At 40.6% G+C, this 26438-nt stretch overlaps 1 protein-coding gene across 1 annotated transcript in view; it reads left to right on the top strand.

Moving 5' to 3' along the window:
- The window catches only part of CCDC6 (coiled-coil domain containing 6), an 87911-nt gene extending 66623 nt beyond the window's left edge, over positions 1-21288 (top strand). The window contains exons 4-9 of the mRNA XM_061635101.1: positions 2697-2800; positions 7608-7768; positions 10571-10727; positions 11735-11835; positions 16504-16628; positions 20939-21288. Of these exons, the coding sequence (XP_061491085.1) occupies positions 2697-2800; positions 7608-7768; positions 10571-10727; positions 11735-11835; positions 16504-16628; positions 20939-21130 (840 nt within the window). The 3' untranslated portion in view covers positions 21131-21288. The remainder of the gene's footprint in view (positions 1-2696; positions 2801-7607; positions 7769-10570; positions 10728-11734; positions 11836-16503; positions 16629-20938) is intronic.
- The last annotated feature ends 5150 nt before the right edge of the window (positions 21289-26438 follow it).

The raw sequence follows: 26438 nt of genomic DNA, 5'->3' as shown, positions 1-26438 counted from the left end.
TTGGTAGTTTTTTGTCAAGTTTAATTGTATACAAGATAAGCACAGAAACCGTTAACAGGATGTAGCAATCAGTGAAGACACAGTCTTCCTAGCTTTACTGTGCTAATTTAACAGCCGTGGGGGAAGAGAAAACCATTGCGTTGATTGAGGCTCAACAATAGAATCAAAGTTACTGATAAACTCTTGTTTATCAGCTTCAGCATGAAGTCTCCCTTTTGAAGTTCCTCTGTTGAAGGATGGTGATTTTTAGATCAGCAGCACTATGTCTCAAATACTGGAACATGTTCCCACTAGAATCCATTCTTTTGCATGGAAAGTGACCTGTTTGGTCTATGAAAATAGCAGCGGAAAAGGAAGGTGACACTGCCAGTATGCAGCCCCTGACAGATGCCCCAGGAGGAATGTGTCCCTTGGCACACACATGGTTGCCCACCTCTATGCTGTATAGCCCGCCAGATGACATTGTTGACAGGTGATGGATATATTGCATTGGGGGATAAATTGCTGAATGAGCCCGATATTAGGTCTTGTAATAGTGTTGTCTGATTAGATGTTGGCACAAAGTTAGCATTTGGGTTTACTGCAAAATTTGATCTTGTCATTATTGCTAACCTAAGTGCACTTTCCACCAAATTGCTTTCTGTCTGATGACGGAGTGGTTGGCAGGTTGGTTGGTTGATTGATTCTAGATGACTTCAATATGGTCATAAAATGCAAAGTATTTATCATCTTTAGGTTAGATATGCAATCCTCCTTCGTAAATTGCCTATTTCATTCCTGAAAACATTATACTGATTCTGCAATTGAGAGTCAGAGTGGTGTGGTGGTTAAAAGTATTGAACTGGGGAGATGCAGGTTGGAAGGATAAGAGGGCTAGAAGAGAACTATCTATGCCACCCCAAGTTCCTTAGAGGAATAATTAAATAACAATGGTAGCAATTCAATGTATCTATCATAGATCAGATATGTAATCCTTCTTACAAAACAGCTATAAATTCCCAGGGCATCAAGTGTTTGGCCAGAGTTGCTGCTGTTAGTATGGGTGGAGCAGGGGAGAGGTCAGAGGTGGATCTAGCATCTGAGCCTTGGCAGTACTATTACACAAGCAGCTAAACACCTGGGGTGTTTTCTTCTCCCAGGAATCATCTGACAAGGGGAGTCAGGGAGCACACATACTGTTATTAAAAAAGATGGGCCCTTCTTGTTGCAAAGTTACATGTGTATGACTCACTCACATCCATTACAGTTTTGGAGTGTTGACCCGAAAAGGGTGAGATCCTGTCCTTTCCCTCCAGTTCCTGAGTTGCTGAGTGTGGCACAGAAGAACTGTCTTTTCCTACCATCCTGTTGCCTGTCATTGGATTTATAACCACATTTTTCTTTTCCTCAATAGTACCTTTGGCAAGTCTGTTTGTCAAATAGATTTTCAGTAGTAACTCTGAGTGAAAAATTGGGATGGCTGGCAAAAGTGTTAACATTCGGTATTTCTGAGGTTTGAACCCTACCCAAGAGTGATATTCAAAATGTTGTTGAGCTAATGGGCATTAAGGTAAATTCGTAGAACTAATATTTGCATGTTAGAGGAAGATTTGGACTTGGTAGTAAAAATATAGGCCAAGAGGGCTGCGTTCCGTTCTGGTTCCATCACAAACATTTAGTGTAACTGAGACATACTTTATATTCTTGTTTTTATATATGTAAAGTAGAGATGCTAATCTGTTAGCAGTGATGTGAAGGCTACAGTCCCAATGTGTGGTTTGAAGGCAAGAGATATACTGTAGCATTGGTCTTCAACTGGTGGGTTGGGACCCTCTACCATGTCATGACCTGATCTAAGATAGATCACAACAGCAGCACTTCCACCATATACAAATATATGGTAAAAAAATTAAGAAATGGGCCCCCAAATGCTTGTTTGGATTAAAGGTTGTTCCCAGTTCTGAAAACATTGAAGACTACTGAAGACTACTGGGATACAGTAATCTTGCTGAAACTAAGCAGGTCTTGGTCTGGTTAACTGTTGAATGGGAAACTTGATGGAATATAAATGAAATAAATAAAATAGGGTAAATTTACTGCCTTTTCCTTTCCTTTCCTTTTTGTGTGTGGAAGATCCAGCTGATACGTGGCATATGGGGACACAATATCTAAAAGAGAGTTCTCTGCCAGAGTACATGCCTGGTAATAAATTTGTCATCAACTTGATTTGCTGCTTTTGTAAACATGACAGACCCCTTAGTGTCAAGCACTATACAGTTTTATGTAATTTCATTATCTGGTTACAGAGCAGTTAATCGTTAGGAAATCAGGATAGTTTTAATGGATTTGCTTCTATATTTAGGCTGTTACTCTTCTATCATGTATATAACTGCTCTGATTAACATAACAAGGAGCAGCACTGGCTGGGCTTTAATTGTTTTTCTTTTTATCCTGTGCTCTGGACATTGAAACGGATAAGATAATGAAACTTGGACCATCTTTCAGCTGGGTGGAATTTTTTAAATAGAAGTGGGTTATGACCAAAGTGTTAGTTACGACCATCTAAATACGGTTTCTTTATTATCCCTTACTTTGATTACAGTTCCTTAGTCGATGACGTTCTAAATTATTTTCTCCTTAAATATGCTTCCGCAATGGCCCCGAAATAGCAGCTCCCATCTTTCTTTCTTTTTTAATTCACAATTTCTTTTTCCTAGCTAAGACGTGAGAAGATTGATCTTGAAAACACACTAGAACAAGAACAAGAAGCATTAGTGAATCGTCTGTGGAAGAGAATGGATAAACTTGAGGCAGAAAAACGGTTTGTCACAGCTTTTTTTTTATTGCTTTTTTGTTTGTGTGATACACAACTCAAATATTTCACAAAACTTACTATTCCAGTACTAATAATTTAAAATAGGAACTTGACATTTTTTGCATGCATCGATGCAAATATCGTTTTGTTGAAGATAAGAACCCTGTTTAGACATCTGCCTGAACTAGAAGCAGAGCTTGGAAGGTTACTTTTAAAAAGTAATAAATTACAGTTACAATTACATGGCCCAAAAAAGTAGTAATTACAATTGCTCTGAAAGTAACTGATTGCTTTACTTTTTCTCAAAAGTAGTCACTACAATTACATTTCAGTTGCTTTTTTAAAAAAATGCCTACAAAGTGCTTGCCTTGGCTGCTGCACATCTAAGTAGCCTAAAACAACATTAAAAATAAACACACATATACAGACGTGGTAGAATAATTCTTTTTATCCATAAGATAGCAATGGTGGTCTATCCGCTGGTAAGGGAGGCAGAGGCCCCTACTCAGATCTTTGCACGTCAAAACAAGTGCAACACACACACACCCGCCAGCTGGCATAATCTCTCTCACTTAACCACCTCCCAGACCCTGCCCTGCCACCAACTAAGGGACACCCACCCAAGCAAACATTTTCACCTGAAATGCAAAAAAGTTAAAATACTGCAAATGCAGCACAGTAGCCAGAGAGGATGGCAGAGGCCACTTTGTGGGCCAAGTGCAAACACAGTATTCTCTCTCTCTCTCTCTCTCTCTCTCTCTCTCTCTCTCTCTCTCTCTCTCTCATATACACACACACACACACACACACACACTGTCATCTTTCATCTCCACAGTTCTTTATCTCCATTCTGCTGCTGCCTCCTTCTCCTCCTTTATCCATGTTCTTGCCCTCTGGCTCCTTTCTTCCTCTACTCCATTCTTCTCCACCACCGTCCATTTTTTTAAAGAATTGTTTTCTCCACTCCACCCCGTCTCACTCTCCACCTCCTCCCACATCGCCTCCTGCCCACCCACAGAGCATGAGGGAAGACCGACTCTGCACAGAAGCCCAATCCACAAATCAGAGGAGCAGAAGACTTCCCCTGCTTCCCCGCCCCAAGTAATGCCCAAAAGTAATGTTGGAAACATTACAATTACTCCACAAAAGTAATAAAATTACTCCTAGTTCTATTGCAATCAAAATGTAAAGGAAGTACCCTCTCATTCCTCAAAAAAGTAATGAATTGCAAGTAACTAATTACTTCCAAGCTCTGACTAGAAGCCTCTGCACATTTGGGAATTGAGTTGAGGAGCCTGCACACTTAGAGACTTGCTTGCACAGTCCTGCCTCTGCACATACTTTTAACCCTTGCAGATGTCTGAAAAGGGCTGTAGAAAAGCTGTAACAATGATATGTTGCTGAGTCATTGTGTAAGGAGCAGAGTAGGATGCATACGTATTTCACTGGTAGTCATCCTTGGTGTCCTGTGACAAGCTTTGCCCTTAAAGTTATGAGACTTGCTTGACAATGAAGACATTAATATTTATGTAACACTCGACCAGTCTGGATTTTCATTGGAACTGACATTTCACAGCATTCAATGGATTTCACAGAAGTCATGAGATCAATGAAGGCCATGAAAAAATGTGTGATGATGCAGTTCTTAATGTAGTGAATGAAAAGGTTAGGGTGTATGCCATCTTTCTAGACTCATGACAAACTATTTGATTTTTCAGAACACTTGGGAGTGAAAATGCTTCTGCTATGGCTCAGCTACTTGGCATAGCGTGTCATGTGTTCTTTTGCTCCAGTTTGCTTACAGTGTATTTTAACAAAGAGTTTGCGGTACTTAGGGAGTATGTGAAGTGTTGTGACAATGTCTTCCCTTGAGTAGCCATGCCACAATGCCTTGTAGTGATGTTAGACCTTGTAAACAGTATCCAGTGCTAACCTGTGGATTAAAGCCATTAGCAGTAGCCGGGCTGAGAGTCCTGCATCTGATTCTGTTCCTGGGAGCCAAGTCAGCTCATCACTTAGCATAAATTATCAGTTCAACAAGTGGTTATGGCAAGAACTGATGTTCTCTATTGGCTGTGAGGCTGGGGTATGGTTCTAGAAGTAAGCGTGTCTTTGACCTCAATAAATTATTCATTAATTGATAGATCAGGAAATACGTTCTTTGAATCTAGTGTCTTCCTTTCTCTAATCTGATATCTGTAGCCAGTTGTCATCCTCCTCTTTCGGCCCCAGACCCCATTCTGCAATATGGAGATAGGGGGAGCTGATGGAGATTTTTTTTATTTTCTCCTGTGGGATCTTTGCTGGGGGTCCTTTAAGTAATCAATGACACAGGCTTAAAGCAAAAAGGTAGGCCTTTATTTTTACAAGCATATGCAGGGTCAGTCCCCCAGAAAGTCTGGAGAGGACTGCAATGGGGTACAGTCTGCACAGATCTTTTATACCTTAAAATTACAGCATGTGGCAGTAATTAACCAATCCCCTAAGTCTAAGTTTTTTCCCATGTAACGTAACAGCTCTTACCTCTTGCACTATTTCCAACCGACCAGGTAACTTTATTACAATGAATTCATGTATATTTATAATTTTACGGATACCTCCCATCTCATTGTCTTTGTTGTCTTCCCAGATTGATGTCAATCTGTCCCCTTGACCGATACTCCCCCATTCTACTGTCATTATGTTACTGATGATTTTGTACTATACATTCCATTCCATCATGGCTTCTGATCAATCAAGCTAGCCAGGAACATCTCTTCGGACATTACAGCATGTTCTTTTAAATGATACCATGAGGCAAGGCCAAGTTTGGGTTCTCTTTAGAATGACTGGAGGTTCTATGTGAAATTCCGCTTGTAACTACCTTGTTATATAGAAAGATTAATTTTAAATCACCATAGTATAGCTGAAAGCCACACAATATAAAGAATGATTAGGGAACACAGTAAAGGAGAAGGGGTAATTCTGAGCCAGCCACTCTCCATCAAACACAGAGGGATGAAGGAGGTAGCCCACCTCAGAATTCCTCTCACCTCGAAAACACACTTATTACATTTATGGAGTAAAATTATACACATCATGCTATTGAAAAAAATCAGTATCAAGCTAAAATTTTATCTCCCTTCCACTTTGATCCTGTTATGAAGACTTCCGTTAGCTGAGACCATTGCTCTGTAGTATACGAGATCAGAAACCTCGTTTCCAAGATCAAATAGTAAAAAATATATTAAGAGATTGTACACATTTTGCTTAAAACAATACCAAATTAATGATCTGTGGTCATGCATTAGCCAATTTTGGCACAGAAAAGAGCTCAGGAATTTGCAGCAAGGTGAGCTTGACCTTTTCCTGCTTTCTCTACACACAGGCCTGCTTTTAATGCCTGTTGTGTGTGAATATAGGGAAAGAAATCAATTTTTCCTTCATCATTTTTCAAGGGCCCAAATTGCTTGCGGCCAGAATGCTTGAGGGATCCTCCATCAGAGCATCAGGTTGGGAAACAATTGGCTGGTCAGGTTGACTCTCCACAAGGCTATCCAGAGCTGCTGGGGTTAAGGTGTCAAAGTCCAGAGCTGGGGTGCCTTCTGAGTCCAGCTGCCTGCTTGGCCCCTCACCGGCTCGACCATCCCACTCAGTCCTCCTCCTCCATTTCATTCTCCTTGGTCCAACCCCCTCCAGCAGGACTCATGACGGGTACAGATGTAGTGACAAACCATGATTTGTCATTATGTCAGCCTTACCCAACCTGGTGCCTTACAGATGTTTTAGACTGTAACTTCCATCATCCTTTGTTGGAGCTAATGGAAGTTGTAGTCCAAAACATCTGGAACACACCAGATTAACAAAAGGCAAATTGTTGTTATGTGCCTTCAAGTCGATTACGACTTATGGCAACCCTATGAATCAGTGACCTCCAAGAGCATCTGTCATGAACCACCCTGTTCAGATCTTGTAAGTTCAGGTCTATGGCTTCCTTCATGGAATCAATCCATCTCTTGTTTGGCTGTCCTCTTTTTCTACTCCCTTCTGTTTTTCCCAGCATTATTGTCTTTTCTAGTGAATCATATCTTCTCATTATGTGTCCAAAGTATGATAACCTCCGTTTCATCATTTTAGCTTCTAGTGACAGTTAATTATTTGTCTTTTTCGCAGTCCACGGTATGCACCACATTTCAGATGAGCTGGTTTTTCTCTTATCCACCTTTTTCACTGTCCAACTTCCACATCCGTACATAGAGATCAGGAATACCATGGTCTGAATGATCCTGACTTTGGTGTTCAGTGATGCATCTTTGCATTTGAGGACCTTTTCTAGTTCTCTCACAGCGGCACTCCCCAGTCCTAGCCTTCTTCTGATTTCTTTACTATTGTCTCCATTTTAGTTAATGACTGTGCAGAGCCTCAGAGTTAGTATGTTCTTCATTACCTGGATGAATTGTGAACAATCTGTCAAATGCACAAACCACATTTTGCCTCTTTCAGTCAAAATTGTAAGCTACTGTTTATTGCAAATGGAACAGAAGCTTTTGGTTTCCTTTCCTTGTGCATGATGGGACAGAAGAATAATGTGCAAGCCCAAGGCTCGCTGTGGCTCATGAAGTTAACAACAAACTATGGTTTATCTACATCTGAGCCAGGCCAGTATGTTAATTTTTCAGAAATGATTTTTAAAAATGAGTTTACGAGAAAGACCATTGACAGTTTCAGATCGTCGTCTTGTTTTTATTTGACATATTACAAAGAATTGAATCAGAGTATTCCAGTATGTGTGATTGATTTCAGAAGATAAAATCCCATTTATCTTTTTTATCAGAATTTTGCAGGAGAAATTAGACCAGCCTGTGTCTGCTCCTCCATCACCAAGGGACATATCAATGGAGATAGACTCTCCAGAGAATATGATGCGGCATATCAGGTTTCTAAAGAATGAAGTGGAGAGGTTAAAGAAACAGCTCAGAGCCGCACAGTTACAACGTAAGTCAAACTTGCTTTAGCTATGTGGTGTTACTCATAATGCTGAGATATACTTTTCATGAACCTTATTAACCTTTTCAGGTTGGAAGAATAAAAAGAGGACAAAGTAGAAAATACAATGTTAATTCATTTGTAGATCATTTTCTTTTGCTCCACTTGGATAGCTGAACAAATTTTAGTTGAATAAATTTTAGGAGAATTAAACAAAATTTTTACAAAATTATATGTGATTTTATGTTATCTTTGCTAAAATGCAATCATGTTTTGCTTTACCTTCAGTAAATATACAGTAGCACACTAATTTGATTAATGGCTACAGTGAAGTAGTATGTAACTCATTTGTTAGTGTAACAATTTACACTTATGCAGTGGAACCTCTCCCCTTTCTTCCCCTCATGCTATCCTTAAATGTGTTCAGGGGGTTCCCCTAACCCTCTGGACCAGATTTGTGGAGGTGGAGGGAGAGTTCTGTTGCAAAAGTGTAAATCCTTGTGCTAATGAATTTAAAGTGTAAGCCTTGTGCTAATGGAACAAGTGCATTGGATACCGCCCAGAGTCTTGAATTTTTATACTTACCTCTTAAAATTCAACATGTTTAAAATAATATCTAAATTTAAACAAATATCTACTATTTAAAGGAACATTTAACTCATTTTTTAAAAATAATTTGATATCCAATTTTGTAGTAGGAGTAGACTTACTGAAATCAATGGACTTAAAATGTATAGTGTGACTTCAATAGATATCATCCATTGACCCTGGTACTCTGAAGTTCTGCCAATTTGGATATCAGTTCTGCATGCAGTGGAAAGAGCACAGCCTAAAGTGTGCAAGATTGAAGTCTTATCTCAAGCTTATTATACATATTATATTATATTATTCAAATAAAGCTTATTATACTCAAGCTTATTATATCTGGACAGGAACCTGTCTCATATTTAATGTGAACAATGGCAAATGCAGGAACTATTCTAGCAGCTTTTTTCTTATTTCGTTTGGGTGGACTGTGAAAGAATCTTGCAAACAATTACCATTTCTCATTGCTCTTGGATATCTGTGTGATTAGTTTGAAAAATATGATACTCCTGTTTCATCCCTGTTTTGTCTGCTATTTTTAATTTAAAGTTAATAAAATATTTTGGCATAACAGTGGAAATACTTGAGCTTTGCTTTTTGAGGAATAATGTTTTGAATAATATTATCTTACCATTTGGAGGAGAAAGTATGTTTGATACTGAGACCTTGTATGCAAGTTTGGAAAATTAATATTCTTCATCACTTAAACGATATGAGACATTAACCTCTGTGTACTTGCCAGCCTGTTCCTTTACTTACTTTACTTAGAAGTGAGAACAAGGTCTCTGAGAATGGCTGGGTATATGCAAATGGAAACCTGATTTATTATCACAATGATGGATCTTGGTTTTGCTCTATTTTATCTTCTGAATGTTCCATTCTTGTCCTTGAGTAACCTGATGGATGAGTGAAGCCGATACACACATGAATCTGGCTGATTTATCATTGTATAGGCCATTATAAGCAATCTTAAAAAGATCAAACTGCTGCAAAAACTGCATGATGTTTTTGAAGTAGCTGTAGTTCCAAAATGGTCATCATAATCTGGGAGAGGGCTATTATACTCGTGTCCTGCTTATGGGCTTCCCATGGGCAATTGATTGGCCACTGCGAGAACAAAATGTATTTGATCTCTCCAATAGGGCTCTCCTTCTGTTCCTATCTCTCCCATCATATTTCAGTTTGAACTACTGATTCTTCTCACGTTACCTGTCAGCATTAGGAGTCTATTCTCTGTGGTTCCTCCCCACACCAGTGTTGCCCCTCCTGGACAGTGGGTGTAGCACTGGTGCAGGGAGGCCATGTGGGCCAGGTCTCCTGATCTTGTTTTCACACCATGAAGGTAATATGCAAAGGGGTCATTTGTATAACCAAACAGAGCCAATGTGATATAGTAAATTATTATTTTTACCATTTCTACCTTGCCTTTCCATTTTTAAAAAAATGATCGCAAGATAGTGTTGGATTTGGACTGTAGAAGTTTCCATGGTCAATCATGAAGCTTGCTGGGAGACCTTGAGAAGCTAACCCATCTCACAGAATTGTGAAGATAAATTGTGAAAAATCCCATGAACTCTGCCTTGAGGGGAACTACATATGTGGGAGATAAATCATTCTGTATGCACTTGGGGATTGGGTGTGTGTGTTAGGGTTTCCCATTTTAAATTATCCTTTAAAAAGGATAGTACATTTTAAATGAAGTGTCCATACAGATAGATATCATTAATGGAGGAAAAGTAAACCGTTGCTGTTGGCCAACAGATAGGAGTCTCTCTCTCCAAAATTAAGGCATGCCAGCTGAATGCCTGCTTCTAATTTCATCACATCTACAAACTGGAGAGTCTCCCTATTCTTTCACTTTAAAATAGTCATTTTAATTGAAAATGGGAAACCTGTGTCCCTTCAGATGTTGTTGAACTCCAACTCCCATTAGCCTGAGCCCACATGGCAAGTGGTCAGTGATGATGGGAGTTGTATTACAAAAAGTGGTCCTTGAAAGTATTCTTCTAGTTTTTTGTAATCATATGTATTTTGTTATGCTCAATAAAGTATTCTTTGAAAATTAAAAAACCCTCTGTTTTAAGTAGCTGTCTGCTCATTTATGTACATTCTCATACTTGATATCAAGAAAAGTTCTGAATTCTAACCATTTATCAGTATTTTATAGTGTATGTAAATAAAACTGAGGTTAGTAATGAATGGCTAATAAAAAATGTGTCCCTTCAGATTCAGAGAAGATGGCACAGTATTTAGAGGAAGAACGTCACATGAGAGAAGAGAACTTGAGGCTCCAAAGAAAGCTACAGAGAGAGATGGAGCGAAGAGAAGCCTTGTGCAGACAGCTGTCAGAAAGTGAATCGAGTTTGGAAATGGACGATGAGAGGTTTGTGTTGCCAGTAAATTCAGATGCTGCAGTGGAGAGTTTGTAAAAAATCAAAACAGTTTAAAACCAGGCTTCTAAATCTTAGGTAGAAACAGGACTGCCATCAAAAACAACGTCACAAGTCAACTGTCCCCCTCTGTAATGTATTGTATGCCTTACCTTATGTCCCATATTACTACACTGAACATTTCCCTGCCACATCGGCTGACAAAGTGGAGCAGGGGAGGAGAGAGAGAGAGACAGCATAATGATATTGGGAGACAAGGTAAATTGTAATATACATGGGAGGGGGTGGATTGTGACACTTGATCTGCTGTTTTTGGTAGCTGTCTGATGTTTTGAATAACATGTAGAGATAACGTACCAATTTTATTTTTAAAAAATCAAATTAAGAGTTGAACATTCAAGCCAGAGTATAACAAGATTCGTCCTTCCAAAAACTGGTCACTCTTTTTAATGCCTTTGTTCCTTTTGAGTAGTAACTTCATGATGCACTCCTGACAGCCAGTTCATTTGTGAATTAAGCTAGTCTGAGTTGAGGACTGCAAAGAAAAAAGAAGAACATGCTAAATTTGCTGTTAGGGCTGTCACCCAATCAAATAAATCTTAAGGCAGTTATGATTTTAGTCACTGTGTGAGTTTTAATTGATAAATGAATGGATTAAATATGCATACATCTGCTTATGAACAATTCCTTTGGACAATTTCCGAAGGGGGCATGCCTTTCCTGAGATGGCACTTGCCACCCACAGTTCTTGTATCAGTGCTTTTATAAAATAATTTACATTGTACTTTTTAAAAATCCTTGATTAATCAGTGTAACCCTTTTAACTAGTTCACCAATTAATTAACTAAACGTAGTTCTACTGACTGTGCTGGTGCTGCTCCAGCGTCTTTCAGTATTTGTTTCATGGTACAGGATACATGCTGGAGGAAAAACAAAAATAAAGTAGAATTTAAGAATAAATTTTGGGAGAGAACTGATCAGTCTTTATCTCTTAAATTAGATATTTTAATGAGATGTCTGCACAAGGATTAAGACCACGCACTGTGTCCAGTCCAATTCCATACACACCTTCACCAAGTTCTAGCAGACCTATATCACCTGGTAAATATATACACCACTTTCTGATTTATTTTTAATGCATTGTGATATTTATGTGCTCTCTTCAGCATATATCTAATCTTTCTTTCTAGAAAAGCATTAAGTGGAAGCTTGAAATGTGTCATTAACTGTATAAAAGCTTTGTATGTAGCTAGGCAGTAAACGGGAGTGAAACATTTTTAATTCATGGATGCGCTGGGGCATGCACATTTATATTAAATTTATATGTAAATTATTTCCTTTGTTTAATTCTTCCGATATGATTATCTTCCATTTTGTTACTGATTGTTGTTGTCGTGCTTGACTACGTAATAATGAGCCACTTTGAAGGAAGAGTCAATGGTGGAAGGTCCTGCCCCTGTTGGTGTTTGTGGATGTTTGCGTGTTCAGCGCAGCTTACACTTGAGATTGAGACGGTCAAGAAACTCCAGAGGCAAGAGATAGTTTAAGAGTCCTTTACTTGGACATTAAGGCATGCACACTTACAAAGCAGTTTCACTTTCCTCCTAGCAAGAAACACTCAGTAACAGAACTCCACAGAAAGCCGCTTCTTCTCCTTGAGCAAAACCCTGACAGAAATCAAACCCGCACAGAAGGCTGGCAAAAGCTTCTCCAGCCTTTATCTGACCGGTTGCCTTGGTAGCAGCAGGTGTTGGCCTTGAGGCCGTGCCAGGCCTCTTGCCAAGGCTCTCCAAGGACCTTCAAGAAACTTAACTCATGCTCCAGACTTTCAGGCTTGATGGAAAATAACCAGAGGTAGTATTGCCTATGGGTCAACAGTCTCCACCTTTTCCATCAAGACTGCAACCTACATTTATATTTCAGCAGTACATTTCTACAGTACATTTTTACATACATATGCATCCAGTAATACATTTTAGTCTCCAGTTACATTTCAGTACATAGCATACATTACATTTTCAATTTACAGTTCACACAGCTCAAACTTTATTAATCATTGTACATCAGACCACTCCAAGCCTTGTCACCAGCTTGTCGAACTTCTCTTCACACAAAGACTTGGTCATGATGTCAGCAACCATGTTGTTAGTGTCACAAAATGTCAAATTAATAAACCCTTTTTGCACGTGGTCCCTTACATGACAGTACCTGACACTGATGTGTTTCATTCGTTTAGTATGAGCTTCTGAAGTGGCTATGTTAATACAGGTCTGATTGTCCTCATATACAGTGATTGGTAGTTGTATGTCTATGCCTATATCATGCATGAGCATTGTGAACCATTGCAGTTCATTGCAGGCATGGGAAAGAGCAACATACTCTGCTTCTGCGCTTGATGTGGCAACCACTGTTTGTTTTCTGCTGCTCCAGTCAATGCAAGATCCGTGCCACATCACAACTATGACTGAGGTTGACTTACGGCTGCTCAGCTCACCAGCATGATCTGCATCCACGAAACATTCTAGATCCCCTACCTTTGCTCCTGACAAAACCAGACTCTTTGTTTTCGTGCCTTTGAGATAACGTACTACCCTTTTAACTCCCTGCTAGTCAGCCTCTGATGGGTGCTCTACCTTCCGGCTTAAAATGCTGACAGCATTACAGATGTCTGGGCGAGACACCTTCACCAAATATTGTAATTTCCCTATTATGTGCCTGTATGTTTCAGGTTCTGCACAAGGTGTCTCTTGTACGTTCTGTTGGAACGTCACAACCATGGGAGTCTTAACAGCATTGCATTCTGTCATGTTGCATTCCTCTAGGAGCTGATTTATCTTTCCTTCTTGACTCAATGTTATGCTCCCGTCTGCTTCACGCACAATATCTGTGCCTAAATAATGAGTGACAGGCCCCAAATTCTTTGTGTCTACCTGCCTGCCCAGTTGCTCACTGAATTCTCATTCCTCCTGCTCCGCATGATATATGTACATGATGTCGTCCACATAAACTGCACAGAACGTGGTTTTCGTTCCCTTTCTTTGTACGTACACGCATGGATCTGCCTTGCATCTTTGGAATCCCATCTCCTGCAACACTCTGTCTAATTTCTCATTCCAGCAGCATGCACTTTGCCGCAATCCATATATAGACTTATGCAGTTTACACACAAACCCTTCCTGTGACACAGAACCCGGAGGCAGCTCCATATATATCTCCTCTCTTAAATCACCATGCAGGAATGCTGTCCCTATATCGTAGTGATTTACGCTCATGTTCTGCATCGCTGCTAGCTTCAACAGAACGCGAATGGACTTGTGTTTCACAACCGGGGCAAATACAGCATCAAAATCCGTCCCATGCTGCTGGGTGAATCCCTTGGCTACCAAACGTGCCCTGTACCTCTGTACTTCCCCTGAACTTGCTTTCTTCTTCTTAAACACCCATCTGCAACTTATGGCCTTTTTACCCATGGGAAGCTTAACTAACGTCCATGTGCCGTTCTGTTCCTTAGCTTTCAATTCCTCCTGCATGGCCTGCTGCCATTTGTTCTGTTCTGCCTCAGGCATTAGCCTTATTTCATTAAATGAGGACGGCTCCTCCAGCTCCTCCATTTGGGCAGTAAACACCGACGGTGGGCTTTCAACGGCAGTCTTCTTGCAGCCCTGACTGTCATTCCCTTTCCGCCCCATTGAACTCAAGTCATTAGCACACTTCACACCCATGGTCATTCTAAACAACCCCTGCTTCATAAATCCCCTGCAGGTGACCTCGCCTCCTTTTGTCACAAAACATTTGTTCTTTTCAAACACTACATTAAACCCAATACTGGTTAATTTTCTGACTGACAGGATATTGTTGGACAATTCAGGGACATACAACACATCACAAATAATGCCAATCTTATTCAATCTCACCGTCCCTCGTGCCTTCATGACTCTTTTGGAACCATCTGCTAATAGCACAGAGTCCTGCACAGCTGTAGATGTGTGAAACAAACTCCTGTCCTTAACGAGTGTATGGGACGCACCACTGTCACACACCCAATCCGTCTCAGTAATCCGAGGCTTCTCTGTACTGACAAAGTTCACGCTGCTCTGCTTCCAGCCTCCGTCTCTGGTTTTTCGCTTGACTGCACAGTACCTTTGAATGTGCCCACGCGCTCCACAAAAATAACACGTTTTAGTGCCCTGCTGCTCTTTGAAGCTTGCCTGCTTTTGACAGCTTGCAGCTCAGTCTTTTTCTTCTCTTGTCGTCTCTGCCATTCCTGGGTCAATTTTTCTTCAATAAAGTCCAAATTTAATCCGCCATCGGGCATTGCCTCCATCGCAATCACGAGATTGTTCCAACTTTCATCCAGTGAAGCCAAAACGATATAAACTTTTTGAAGAATACTATGTTCCATCCCTCTATCCTCCAACTCAGCGAATAAGCGCCGGAATTCCGTGAGATGCTCAGTCATAGTGCACTCATCCGTTAAGCGCATCTGGTACAGCCGTCTTGCCAGACACAACTTGGACCCCGCTGTCTGTTGCACATGAAGGGCCTGCAACACGTCCCACATCCGTCTGGCTGAGGGTTCATCTCTCACGTACAGAAGTTGAGAATCGGATAGAGCCAGGGTAATAAACACCTGCGCCTTCTCATCTTTGCGCCTCCAGGCCGCTTGAGGTGCCGCTGGTGGGGCCGCTTCTATCACCTCAAATAAATCCTCTTTTATCAGGAAAGCTCTCATCCTCAGCTTCCAGCTGGCGTAATTAGATTCTGTAAGCCTTTCCATCGGCATGCCTCCAGACATGTTGACAGCCATCTCCGCTCACTTCTGTCTGGCATGATCAATCAAGCTGCCCCCTGGAACACTGCCTTCAGTTCAGACCAGCCTCTTACTCTTGTGTAGCATGCGCTGGATCTGGGCCATAACCCTGTTGGTGTTTGTGGATGTTTGCGTGATCAGCACAGCTTACACTTGAGATTGAGACGGTCAAGAAACTCCAGAGGCAAGAGATAGTTTAAGAGTCCTTTACTTGGACATTAAGGCATGCACACTTACAAAGCAGTTTCACTTTCCTCCTAGCAAGAAACACTCAGTAACAGAACTCCACAGAAAGCCGCTTCTTCTCCTTGAGCAAAACCCTGACAGAAATCAAACCCCCACAGAAGGCTGGCAAAAGCTTCTCCAGCCTTTATCTGACCGGTTGCCTTGGTAGCAGCAGGTGTTGGCCTTGAGGCCATGCCAGGCCTCTTGCCAAGGCTCTCCAAGGACCTTCAAGAAACTTAACTCATGCTCCAGGCTTTCAGGCTTGATGGAAAATAACCAGAGGTAGTATTGCCTATGGGTCAACAGCCCCAACTCGCCTATTGGCAAGTCCAGCCACTCCCTAGTTTTAAGTCTACACCTGAAGGCCAAACTAGATGTTACCTTTCCTCCCACTGCAACCTCAGTTCAGCTTAGGAAGCCTGGCTACACCAGCTTTTTTTTTCAGAGAGGGGGGAAGGAAGCAGATCTGTAGGATCTAAATATGTGACAAATGTACATGACAAATATGTCCCTAAGCATTTGGAATAGAGCAGGACAGAAGTGAAAATAACTAAACTCATGTCGCCTTGCTTTGTAAATTCCACTAAGCATAGTCATTGTGCAAAAAAGTTTTCAAGTGCAGCATGTCTGCCCAGTTTAGGGACAATGCCCATTGCTTTTTTTCTAATGCAGTGGATGTTTTGGTGTCTGGGAGCATTAAACTTTGCATACATCTATTCTTGCATTTATTTTAGGTCTCTCGTATGCAAGTCACACAGTTGGTTTTACTCCCCCAACTTCACTCACCAGAGCCGGTGTGTCTTATTATAACAACCCAGGCCTTCATGTGCAGCATATGGGACCATCCCATGGTATTACAGTGAGTATTTAAAAACTGAACTTCGCAATCTCTTCAAAGAGGTTTTCTTTTCTAAAGTGTGTGTGCTTGCCTTTATGTTTGTTGCCTTTAGGTTCCTTCCTATGCTTCCCTTTTTACACTACATAAGTTATTAAATGTTTATTCCAGCGTAAAGAATAGCGTATGCCTTCCTTCTCCACTACTGCTAAAAAAAGAAGGAAAAAACCATAATGACTGCTGTACAGGGCAGCTATGTTGTTAGACCGTGTTGCTCAGATTGGGGGGCAGGATAGTCCCACCTGTGACCTCCTTCCCTGAATCAGGCATGTTTGGTGCCCCAGTTCCAACTGTTATGGTTTCTTACAACTGATGCGCATTTAGTTTATTAATTGTGTTCTTTCAAAGGAGGAGGAGGGAAAAGCTCAAAGTCGGGGTTCGTGTACCAAAGGAGTGGGGAACCTTTGGCTCGCCAGCTGTTGCTGAACTACAACTTCCGTGAGCAAGCACAGAAAATGGCCAAGGATGATGCAAATTGTAATTTAGCAACATCTTGAAGGCTAAAGGTTCCCCACATCTAGTGTAGCATTATAAGAAGACAATAGCACCAGGAGCAGCAGGTAATAGAAATGGGTGATGGGAGAAAGAGGCTTGGCTTCCTTAAGGATTAGGGCAGTGATGCAGTTGAAGTCCTCCCCCATCTCCAAGAGGGAAATGCTGGTTTCATTTTCCCAGTCTTGACAGATGAATCATCCCACATTATATTAGGATTAGGTGTTATTGTGGATACCATACAAATACTATCATTGGGTCATTGTGTACTTGGCACCTTATTCTTTCTTTCAACCATTTTCTGCCAAATAGATTAGAAAGATAAGACCTTTTTGTTAAGATTACCAGCTGTCTATTATGTCACTGTTCCACCAGTAAAACCACATTCTGACAATTTGAGTATATTTGGGTCTGAAAAGCCAGGAAGCCTCCGAGCTGGCCCAACAAATTTATTTATTATTTTATGATGAACCACCAAGACACACTAGTGCCCAGTCTTCTAATAAAAAAACAGCAACCCTCATTTGTATTGGGCTGCTGCAAAACCAATAATCCATCCCTTACAGTTCGTTCTTTCCATTCTTGGTTATATTTTGCAAATTATAGGTTCTGATTTAAATGCAAGTTGTTTGGTAAAATCCTTTACCAAACTGATATACTGATTAAGAAGACCAGTTTTATTCTATCCTTAGTTTGAGCCAGTGTTCTGAATTCTTATTTTTGTGAATTGCTTCTTATGTTAAATAAACAAGTAATAACTTTTATAGGATAACCTCTTAATGCTGTGTAAATCAGTGATTGTCTGTTTCCTCAAGTTTTCCTAGGTAACATTTAAGAACAGTAGCTACACAAACACCATGCATATGATGATGATGCCTTGCTGAGCAACTCATAATTCTCAGGATCACATGTTGAGTTTAGCGAGGGCAAAAAGATAGCAACAGTGGCTGTGCCTATTGACTCACTCCCACACAAAACTGTAGCAAATGGCTCTGTAGCCCCCTTTCTCCCAATGTGAACAGGGGTAGAATGCTGACAGAGCCTTTGTTGCTGATCAGTCTTTGGGGCAGGGGCTAGAAGAGCCATTTACCTGAGTATCAACTTGAGAAAAAGTGGTCAAAGTCATCAGTAGTGTGTATTAGATGGAGTGAGGTCCTTGGGGTAAGGAGCTATGATGGGAACAAATGGGAAGTCTTTAGAGCCCTTGGCCTCCAGTTGACTATCCCTGTCATAGTTGTTCTTTTTGATTGATTTACCCCACCTTATTTGAGAAGGGCCATAGCTCAGTGGTAGAGCATCTGTCTTAAACAGTAGGTCCCAGGTTCAATCCCCGGCATCTCCAGGGAGGGCTAGAAGAGAACCATGGAGAGCCGCTGCCAGTCAGTATAGGCAACATAGAGTGAGATGGACCTAACCTGGTCCAAGGCAGCTTCCTGTGTTCCTACGAAAGTATTCCAGGACAAGTTTCACAATAACAGAAAACATAATATACAAAATTTAAACATTAAGCAAAATGCAGATAACCTTTTATATACAAAAATAAAACATTAAATACAAGATAAAAACTTAACAAAACTCAATAAACAAATAAACAGCAAGTGATGAGCAGAATAAATTAAATGCAGATTAATCCAACCTCTGCCAGAGGCCTGGGCAAAGAGGGGCGTCTTCAGTCTCCACTGAAGAATGAGCAGTGTAAGCACCAGACACACCTCAGAAAGGACATATTTATTTATATTGGTGACACCATACTTCAGATCCCTTTATGACATATCCCAGCAACTTCATATAAATGTTAAACAGCTTGGAGAACAAGGTTCTGCAGGACCCCACAGGATAACTGCCTTGGAGACTACCAGTAGTCCTCCATAACCACTCTCGAATCAGCCCTGCAAGTAGGACTGTATGGTCTGCAGAGCCACTCCAAGAGGATACCATAGGCAGTGGCATCAAGCCATCAAGGAGAAGCAACAGGGTCATGCTTCCTTTTATCTCTTTCCTGAGAAAAGTAATAGTCAAGATTGACCAGGCAATTTCAGTGACAAAAGACTTGAAGCCAGATTGAAATGGGTCCAAATAATCAGCTTCCTCCAAGCGTGCCTGAATGTGCTGGTTATGTAATTAATGCATCAAGGTAGGACTTGGGATAATGGTTCTTAGATCAGCCATGGTTCTGGTCTAATTTAGGTGGTGTCACATGAGGCTGATATCCCCAAAGTAGGAAGAAAAACAGGGAATAGAAAATTCATACGACTGCAGATCCAAAGGAAGTATATGTGTTTGTGTGGTCATTGTAGTATATTGGTCTTGATACATCAGTCTGTGGCTTTATAATGTAAAAAACACAGCAGCTCTCTTCATACTGCCACGGGCTGAAAGGTAAATCTGAGGTGGGCAGTAAAGTTGCTTGAGTAGCTGATAGAAAAGCAGGAAGTAATACATTCTTAAAAAGTTAATCTGATCTTACTTTGCTCCTTGTTTCTGATATATGTGGCAGCAAAATTGAAATTTTTTTCTTTTGCCTTAGAGTTGTATGCTCACCTATCTCAAATACTTTATTTTACTTCTATTATTTTTCCTTTTTCACCGCAAAGTGCCAAAGTGGTTTTTTTCCAATCATAATAAAACAATACGAACATTATTAAAATAAAAATACAGTATTAACCTAATCAATACAATAAAGCAGTTGGCAATCTAAACACCAGAGATGACTAATCAGATTCCCAAAAGATCTGGATGAAAATACGGGTTTTCATTAAGCAATGGAAGGCCATCAATAATATCTCCATCTGTGCTCCTTGGGTGAGGGAGCTCCAGAGCCAGGGACCATAATGGGAGGAAGGGCAGGATATATTATTATTATTATTATTATTATTATTATTATTTCTGAGGAGGTTCTATCTCATATCCCAGTATGGTGAACAACATTTCACAGCAGCCTATTGTAAAATTGTGGTTTAGTGATTGACAATACTATTGATTGCTTCCTCCCCTCCCTTATTTGTTTATTAAATGTATATGCCGCCCTTCCTCCTAAGGAGCCCAGGGTGGCAAACGCGTCGGTGACAAAAAATTACTCATTCCTTCCTTCCTTTTCTTGCTCTAGTCAGTTTGCTAAGATGTCCAAAATGAGGGAAATTATGGTTGGTTCTAACAAGGAATTGCCTTCAAACCATGGTTTGAAAGTACAGTAGGGCCCCACTCATATGGCAGATTACGTTCCAGACCCCCGCCAAAAAGCGGGACTCTGTCAATAAAATGGCGTCCGACGCCTGAAAAATGCCATAAAAGCGGGACAAGCACTGTATGAGTGGGGCCTTACTCTAATTGAAAGCTGCCGTATTAGCGGAATGCTGAAAAGTGGGGCCCTACTGTATTGGTTTAGCATTCAGCTTACTGCTGCATTTTAATTGAACCATTTTGTGTTATCCAAACATAACTCAGCTTTAATTCTTCTAGAAAGGGGCTGTTGCTTTCCATTTTGTATTTCCACTGTGTCAATAGCATTTGTTCTTCCCGTTTTGACTGGTGTGGGATGTGGTATGTGACTGTAATGTCATGGTGTCATGCAAAGTTAACAGAAGGCCATGTACAAAATAGTGGGGAGATTGGAAAAGGCCAGCATGGGGCCCATAAGTTACCTCTTCCCTGTTTTGCGTTTCCCTACCATGAATGAATTTGAGTTTAAGCTGATGTGTTAAAAGTATCAAAAAGAGAGAATCGCTGTCTCATATTCTGAGTATATGCAGGTTAAACCCTGGCTTCCCTGTTTTGTTCCACAGAGGCCTTCACCCCGAAGAAGCAACAGCCCTGACAAATTCAAACGTCCCACTCCTCCTCCTTCTCCAAATACGCAGACCCCGCTGCAGCCTGCTCCGCCACCTCCACCACCACCAGTGCACCCTCCAGTCCAGTCATCAGCTTCCCAATCAGCCACTTTTCAACATTCAATGCATCCTTCCTCTCAGCCTTAGTGCATGTGCTCAGCAAATCTGTATTCAGAGTTGGACTCATAACACAGAGCAGTTTACTACAAGCCAAAGGCTTACAATGGTATATTTGGATTTGACTTATTTGCACTGACGTTTTTGAGGCTTCACTGTTTAATTGTGTTATACAAGTTTGTCCAAGGCTCAAATGCTAGCACATCTCCTACATGGCAATCCCTTCCCTGTAGGGGGAAAAACATGAAACCTGCATGTAGATAGTTATATGAATACATGTGATGGTGTCCATGGCTTTTTTTTAACATGGAAGTGCTTTCTGTGTAGGAAGTGTGCTCTATTTGAAATTGCCGTAAAGTGCAGCCAGTGTTGTGGATCTGCAACACTAAATTAAAAAATAAAATAAAATTCCATCAGTGTTTTACTTGAACTTACATGTCTATCCATCCTCTGGCTGGAACATACTTTGTTTGGTATTATGCATTATGTTTTGCTGAGCTCCCAAAGCTTTATATATATATTTTCCTTTCTCCCAGGCTTCTAGGTTTGTAAAATAAAAGGGACAGCTTTTTATATTTTTTCATGACAATTTGCATATAAAACTACAGGCACAAGCTGTATATTACAAACCCCTAAACATTACAGTGTGTTTCAAGCACATGCAGTAAATCATCACTACATTTCAATAATAAAAAGATGCAGCTTTTAGTGCAAAAGTGAAAGTCTGACACTTTAATGCCCAACTCACATTTTTAATTGTATCCCTTAATTCAGATATAGCAGTAAACATACATGACAGATCCATACTTTTTCTCCAGTGTGTGGTACAGTCTAAAGTACAATGTGGGAAGCCTGACTTGTCAGAGTATATAGAATGTATTGATCCATGGACCTTAAAAGTTGATTGTTTCATTTCTCATTCATGTTGACCTGTAAAACTGTCCGTACTGTGGTTTTCATCACAATGAACTTCTGTAAGTGTGGTTCTGCCAAGAAGATCCTTGTGACTGATTAAAGTGTGCTCTCCAACTTCTGCTGTAGAAAAGCAATTTGTATTAAAAAGGCTGATCCCCCCCCTTGTTTAAAATATATTAATTGTGTGACACCCCCCTCCCGAATGTTTGAACCAATACTTTAAGCAAAGAAAAATCAGAAGAAGATATGATTGAAGGTGCACATTATAGCAGCATATTGGTATAACAGCCGGAAATGTCGTAATGCTTTGTAGAAAAGGAACAGATTACAGAGAAAAGTTAGATGACAATAGCAAATGCATATTTAGCAGCATAAGCCGGTACAATGTATAAAGAAATGTATTCTGAAATACATTCTTTCCATTCATTTAGCACAAATAAATTGTTTGGTTTCACTTTGCCGTGGAACAAAGTGTCACTTTTTTTACCCTTAATTATGGGATCTATTTCAGCAAAAAAGAAATTTAAGAGTTCCTACTTCAATAGCTTTCACACGATACTGATTCTTTCAAAATGGGGGTGGGGAACTTGTGGACCACCCAGATGTTGGAATTCAATCCCCATCAACCACAGGCAGCATGAGAGGAAAGGTGCTGTAGTCCAACAACATCTGGGGGGCCACAGATTCCCCATCCCTTTTAATTATTTGTTTACAAAAACGTTTGTGGCATACCTGAACATGGGCCCTCAACCTTTTCAAGTCCATGGGCACACTGTGGTAAGCCAAAGTTTGGCTTACCACATCATATGAACCAGCTCTATTGTGTTCTTATAGCTTCTGCTCTTGAATGCCATCGAGCCAGATGGCACACTAGTTAACCAGAATTGACAGATGAGCCTTAGAAATGCACCTTCCCTCCAGACAACACTATCAAATTCCTCATTGTTTATCTATGATTTTGGCGCAGATATGAACCACAAAGTGCACCTTAACATGAGTTTCAGATCCTAGTAAATTTTTATTTCGGTCACAGACCAGTACACACACATCATAAACAAATCAAAACCATATACAATACATAAAATCAGGACTGAGTAGGAGATTACAATCAGTATATAGACTTCCTATATAAAATCATTTCTCATTCATTTCCGCATACAATTGCAACAGCACAGCAACTAGCCACTTTTGCTGTAACCTGTGGATTCATATCTGCTGATAAATGCGTTAAGTAAAACTCATCAGATTTACCTGGAATGCACTGTAAAATTGGAGTAATAAAAGAATAATGGAAATCCTTATAAAAACTACAGTACAATAAAACATGACCCACAGTTTCCACTTCTCCCATTCCACATGGGCAGACTCGTTCATGATGGGGTACCCTTCTATACCTTCCATCCAGGGAGGGCAGAACATTGAACCTAGCTGCCGTGAAAGCTCTTCTGTATTTAGGGATATTCAGATTTGTCAAGTAGTGCATGGGCATCAATGCTGTCCCTTTGCCCCTGAACTGGGGGTGCATAACAGCAAGACTCAAATGATTCTGTGATTCTATATCCGAGATTTGCTGGTGGGTAGTAGTTTTTGCTTTTACGTATCTAAGAGCAAGAAGAGCACTGGGAGTACATCCCAGATTTTGTAGTTTCTCAAACAGTGAGTTTTTCCATCTTGACTGGTAAGCGTTAATGTCAGTGGGGACAAACCCACAGGAGAAAAAAATCAGCTTCAAGCAATAGTGAATCCTGAGAATCCACGCACGGGCTTCTATAAAATTAGCCCTACTTCTAAACGAAGCAACACGTTGGGCACGCAGCTCAGAACTCCAAGCACTGCTCCCAGAAGTGTAGTCTGTGTGTGTGACTTCAAAAGGGGCAAAACTATCACATGCACATAACTGAGTGCCATATATTGTCTTTGATATAGCCTTCGTTACGAATACCTGAAAAGCTGAAGGAGCATATTGGCCCCCTTCATGTAGAAAAAGCGAAGCAGAGCCTTTACGCTGCTCTGATCATTCCCAGTAACATTTTTAATTGTTTTCTCCAGCCCCCCCCTCCTCATGCATGGAAGGTTACACCCAGATAAGTGTAAGATATACAGTGCCTTGCAAAAGTAATCAGACCCCGATCAGTGTTCTCATATTACTGAATTACAAATGGTACATCGTAATTTCGTTCTGTATGATACTTTATTTTGAAAAACTGGAACTCAATATCAATTATTGTAAGGTGACATTGGTTTTATGTTGGGAAATGTTTGTAAGAAACATAAAAAACTGAAACATGCTGCTTGCATAAGTATTCAACCCCTGTGCTGTGGAAGCTCCCAGTTTACACAGATGAAAGAAACTGCCCTTTCGAGGACACAGTTACCTTACCATTGGGCTCCACCTGTGAGCCATTAAAGTTGCTGTCACGTTGTCAGAATAAAAACTCCACTGTTGAAGGATCATTGGTCAGGCTGTGGATGTGAAGGAAAATGAAGACCAAAGAGCATTTTACACAAGTGAGAGATAATGTAATACAAATGCATAGATTAGGAAAAGGGTACAAAATAATATCCAAGTGTTTGGATATCCCAGTGTGCACAGCTGAATCAACAAGCAGGAAGTGGAAGCTGCATCACACACCCAGGCACTGCCAAGAAAAGGCCGTCCCTCAAAACTCAGCGCTTGAACAAGAAGGAGATTTGTGAGAGAAGCCACAGAGAGGCCAACAATCACTTTGAAGGAACTACAGAGTTCAGTGGCTGCGAGTGGAGTAATGGTGCACCAGTCAGCCATATCAAGAGCTCTGCATAACATCTGCAAGCACATTTGGAATTTGCCAGGAAGCATGAGTGCCACAGCTGTGATGTGGGATAAGGTTTGTGGTCAGATGAGACCAAGATAGAGCTTTTTGGCCAAAACTCAAAGCTATGTGTGGTGCAAACCTAACACTGCCCATGCCTCAAGACACACCATCCCTACAGTGAAGAGTGGTGGCAGCATCATGCTGTGGGGATGCTTCTCATCAGCAGGGACTGGGCATCTTGTTAAAATTGAAGGAAGAATGGATGGAGCAAAAGACAGGGAAATACTGCAAGAGAACCTGCTTCAGTCCACTTAAAAACTGAAACTTGGGAGGAAATTCACACTTCAGCAGGACAGTGAACCCAAGCACAAGGCCAAAGCAACATTGGAGTGGCTCAAGAACAAAAAGGCGAATGTCCTACAGTGGCCCAGTCAAAGTCCTGATCTCAATCCCATTGAGAATCTGTGGTGAAAATTGCGGTCCACAAGCAGCGTTCAACCAACCTGAATGACCTGCAGCGCATCTGCCGAGAAGTACGGGCCAAAATCCCTCCGACACTGTGTGCAGTGCTGGTACATACCTACCCCAAAGACTTAAAGCTGTTATTGCAGCAAAAAGTGGCTCTACCAAATATTAATGTGTGGGGGATGAATGCTTATGCAAGCAACATGTTTCAGTTTTTTAAGTTTCTTACAAGCATTTCCCAACATAAAACCAATGTCGTCTTACAATAACTGATTTTGAGTTTCAGTGTTTCAAAATAAAATATCATACAGAGCGAAATTACAATGTACCATTTGTAATTCAGTAATATGAGAGCATTGGTCAGATGTCTGATTACTTTTGCAAGGCACTTTAACAATAAAATGGTTGTTAATTTGCCTTTTATGCTTTATTTTCTTCCTGGTGAAGACTAATACCTTAGACTTAACATAATTAATCACCAGACATTTCTTATTGCAATAAGAGTGCAAAGCTTTTAGAGGGCGTCTTAGACATATAGGTTTGTCAAGGAGAGAAGCACCACATCATAAGCATACAGGAGAATTGACAAGGATTTATTTGCCAATCTCAGTGGATGGGAGTTCACTTCCACTAAGCTGTTAACTAAGGAGTTGGTATAAAAATTAAATTAGATCCTGAGTTAAGGAGAACCCTAGCTGGGGAATCAAAGATAACACAATACCTGACTGTTGTTGTTATGTGCCTTCAGGTCGATTATGACTTATGGCGACCCAATGAATCAGCGACCTCCAAAAGCATCTATTATAAACCACCTTGTTCAGATCTTGTAAGTTTAGGTCTATGGCTTCCTTCATGGAATCAACCCATCTCTTGTTGGGCCTTTTTTTCTACTCCTGTTTTTCCCAGCATTATTGTCTTTTCTATTGAATCATGTCTTCTTGTTATGTGTCCAACTGGTAACCTCAGTTTCATCATTTTAGCTTCTAGCGACAGTTCTGGTTTAATTTGTTCTAACACCCAATTATTTGTCTTCTTCACAGTCCATGGTATGCGCAAAGCTCTCCTCCAGCACCACATTTCAAATGAGTTGATTTTTCTCTTATCTACTTTCTTCACTGCCCAACTTTCACATCCATACATAGAGATCGGGAATACCATGGTCT

The sequence above is a fragment of the Rhineura floridana genome, chromosome 7, assembly GCF_030035675.1.
Source record: "Rhineura floridana isolate rRhiFlo1 chromosome 7, rRhiFlo1.hap2, whole genome shotgun sequence".
Lineage (NCBI taxonomy): Eukaryota > Metazoa > Chordata > Lepidosauria > Squamata > Rhineuridae > Rhineura > Rhineura floridana.
This window is presented reverse-complemented; position numbering and strand designations above follow the sequence as displayed.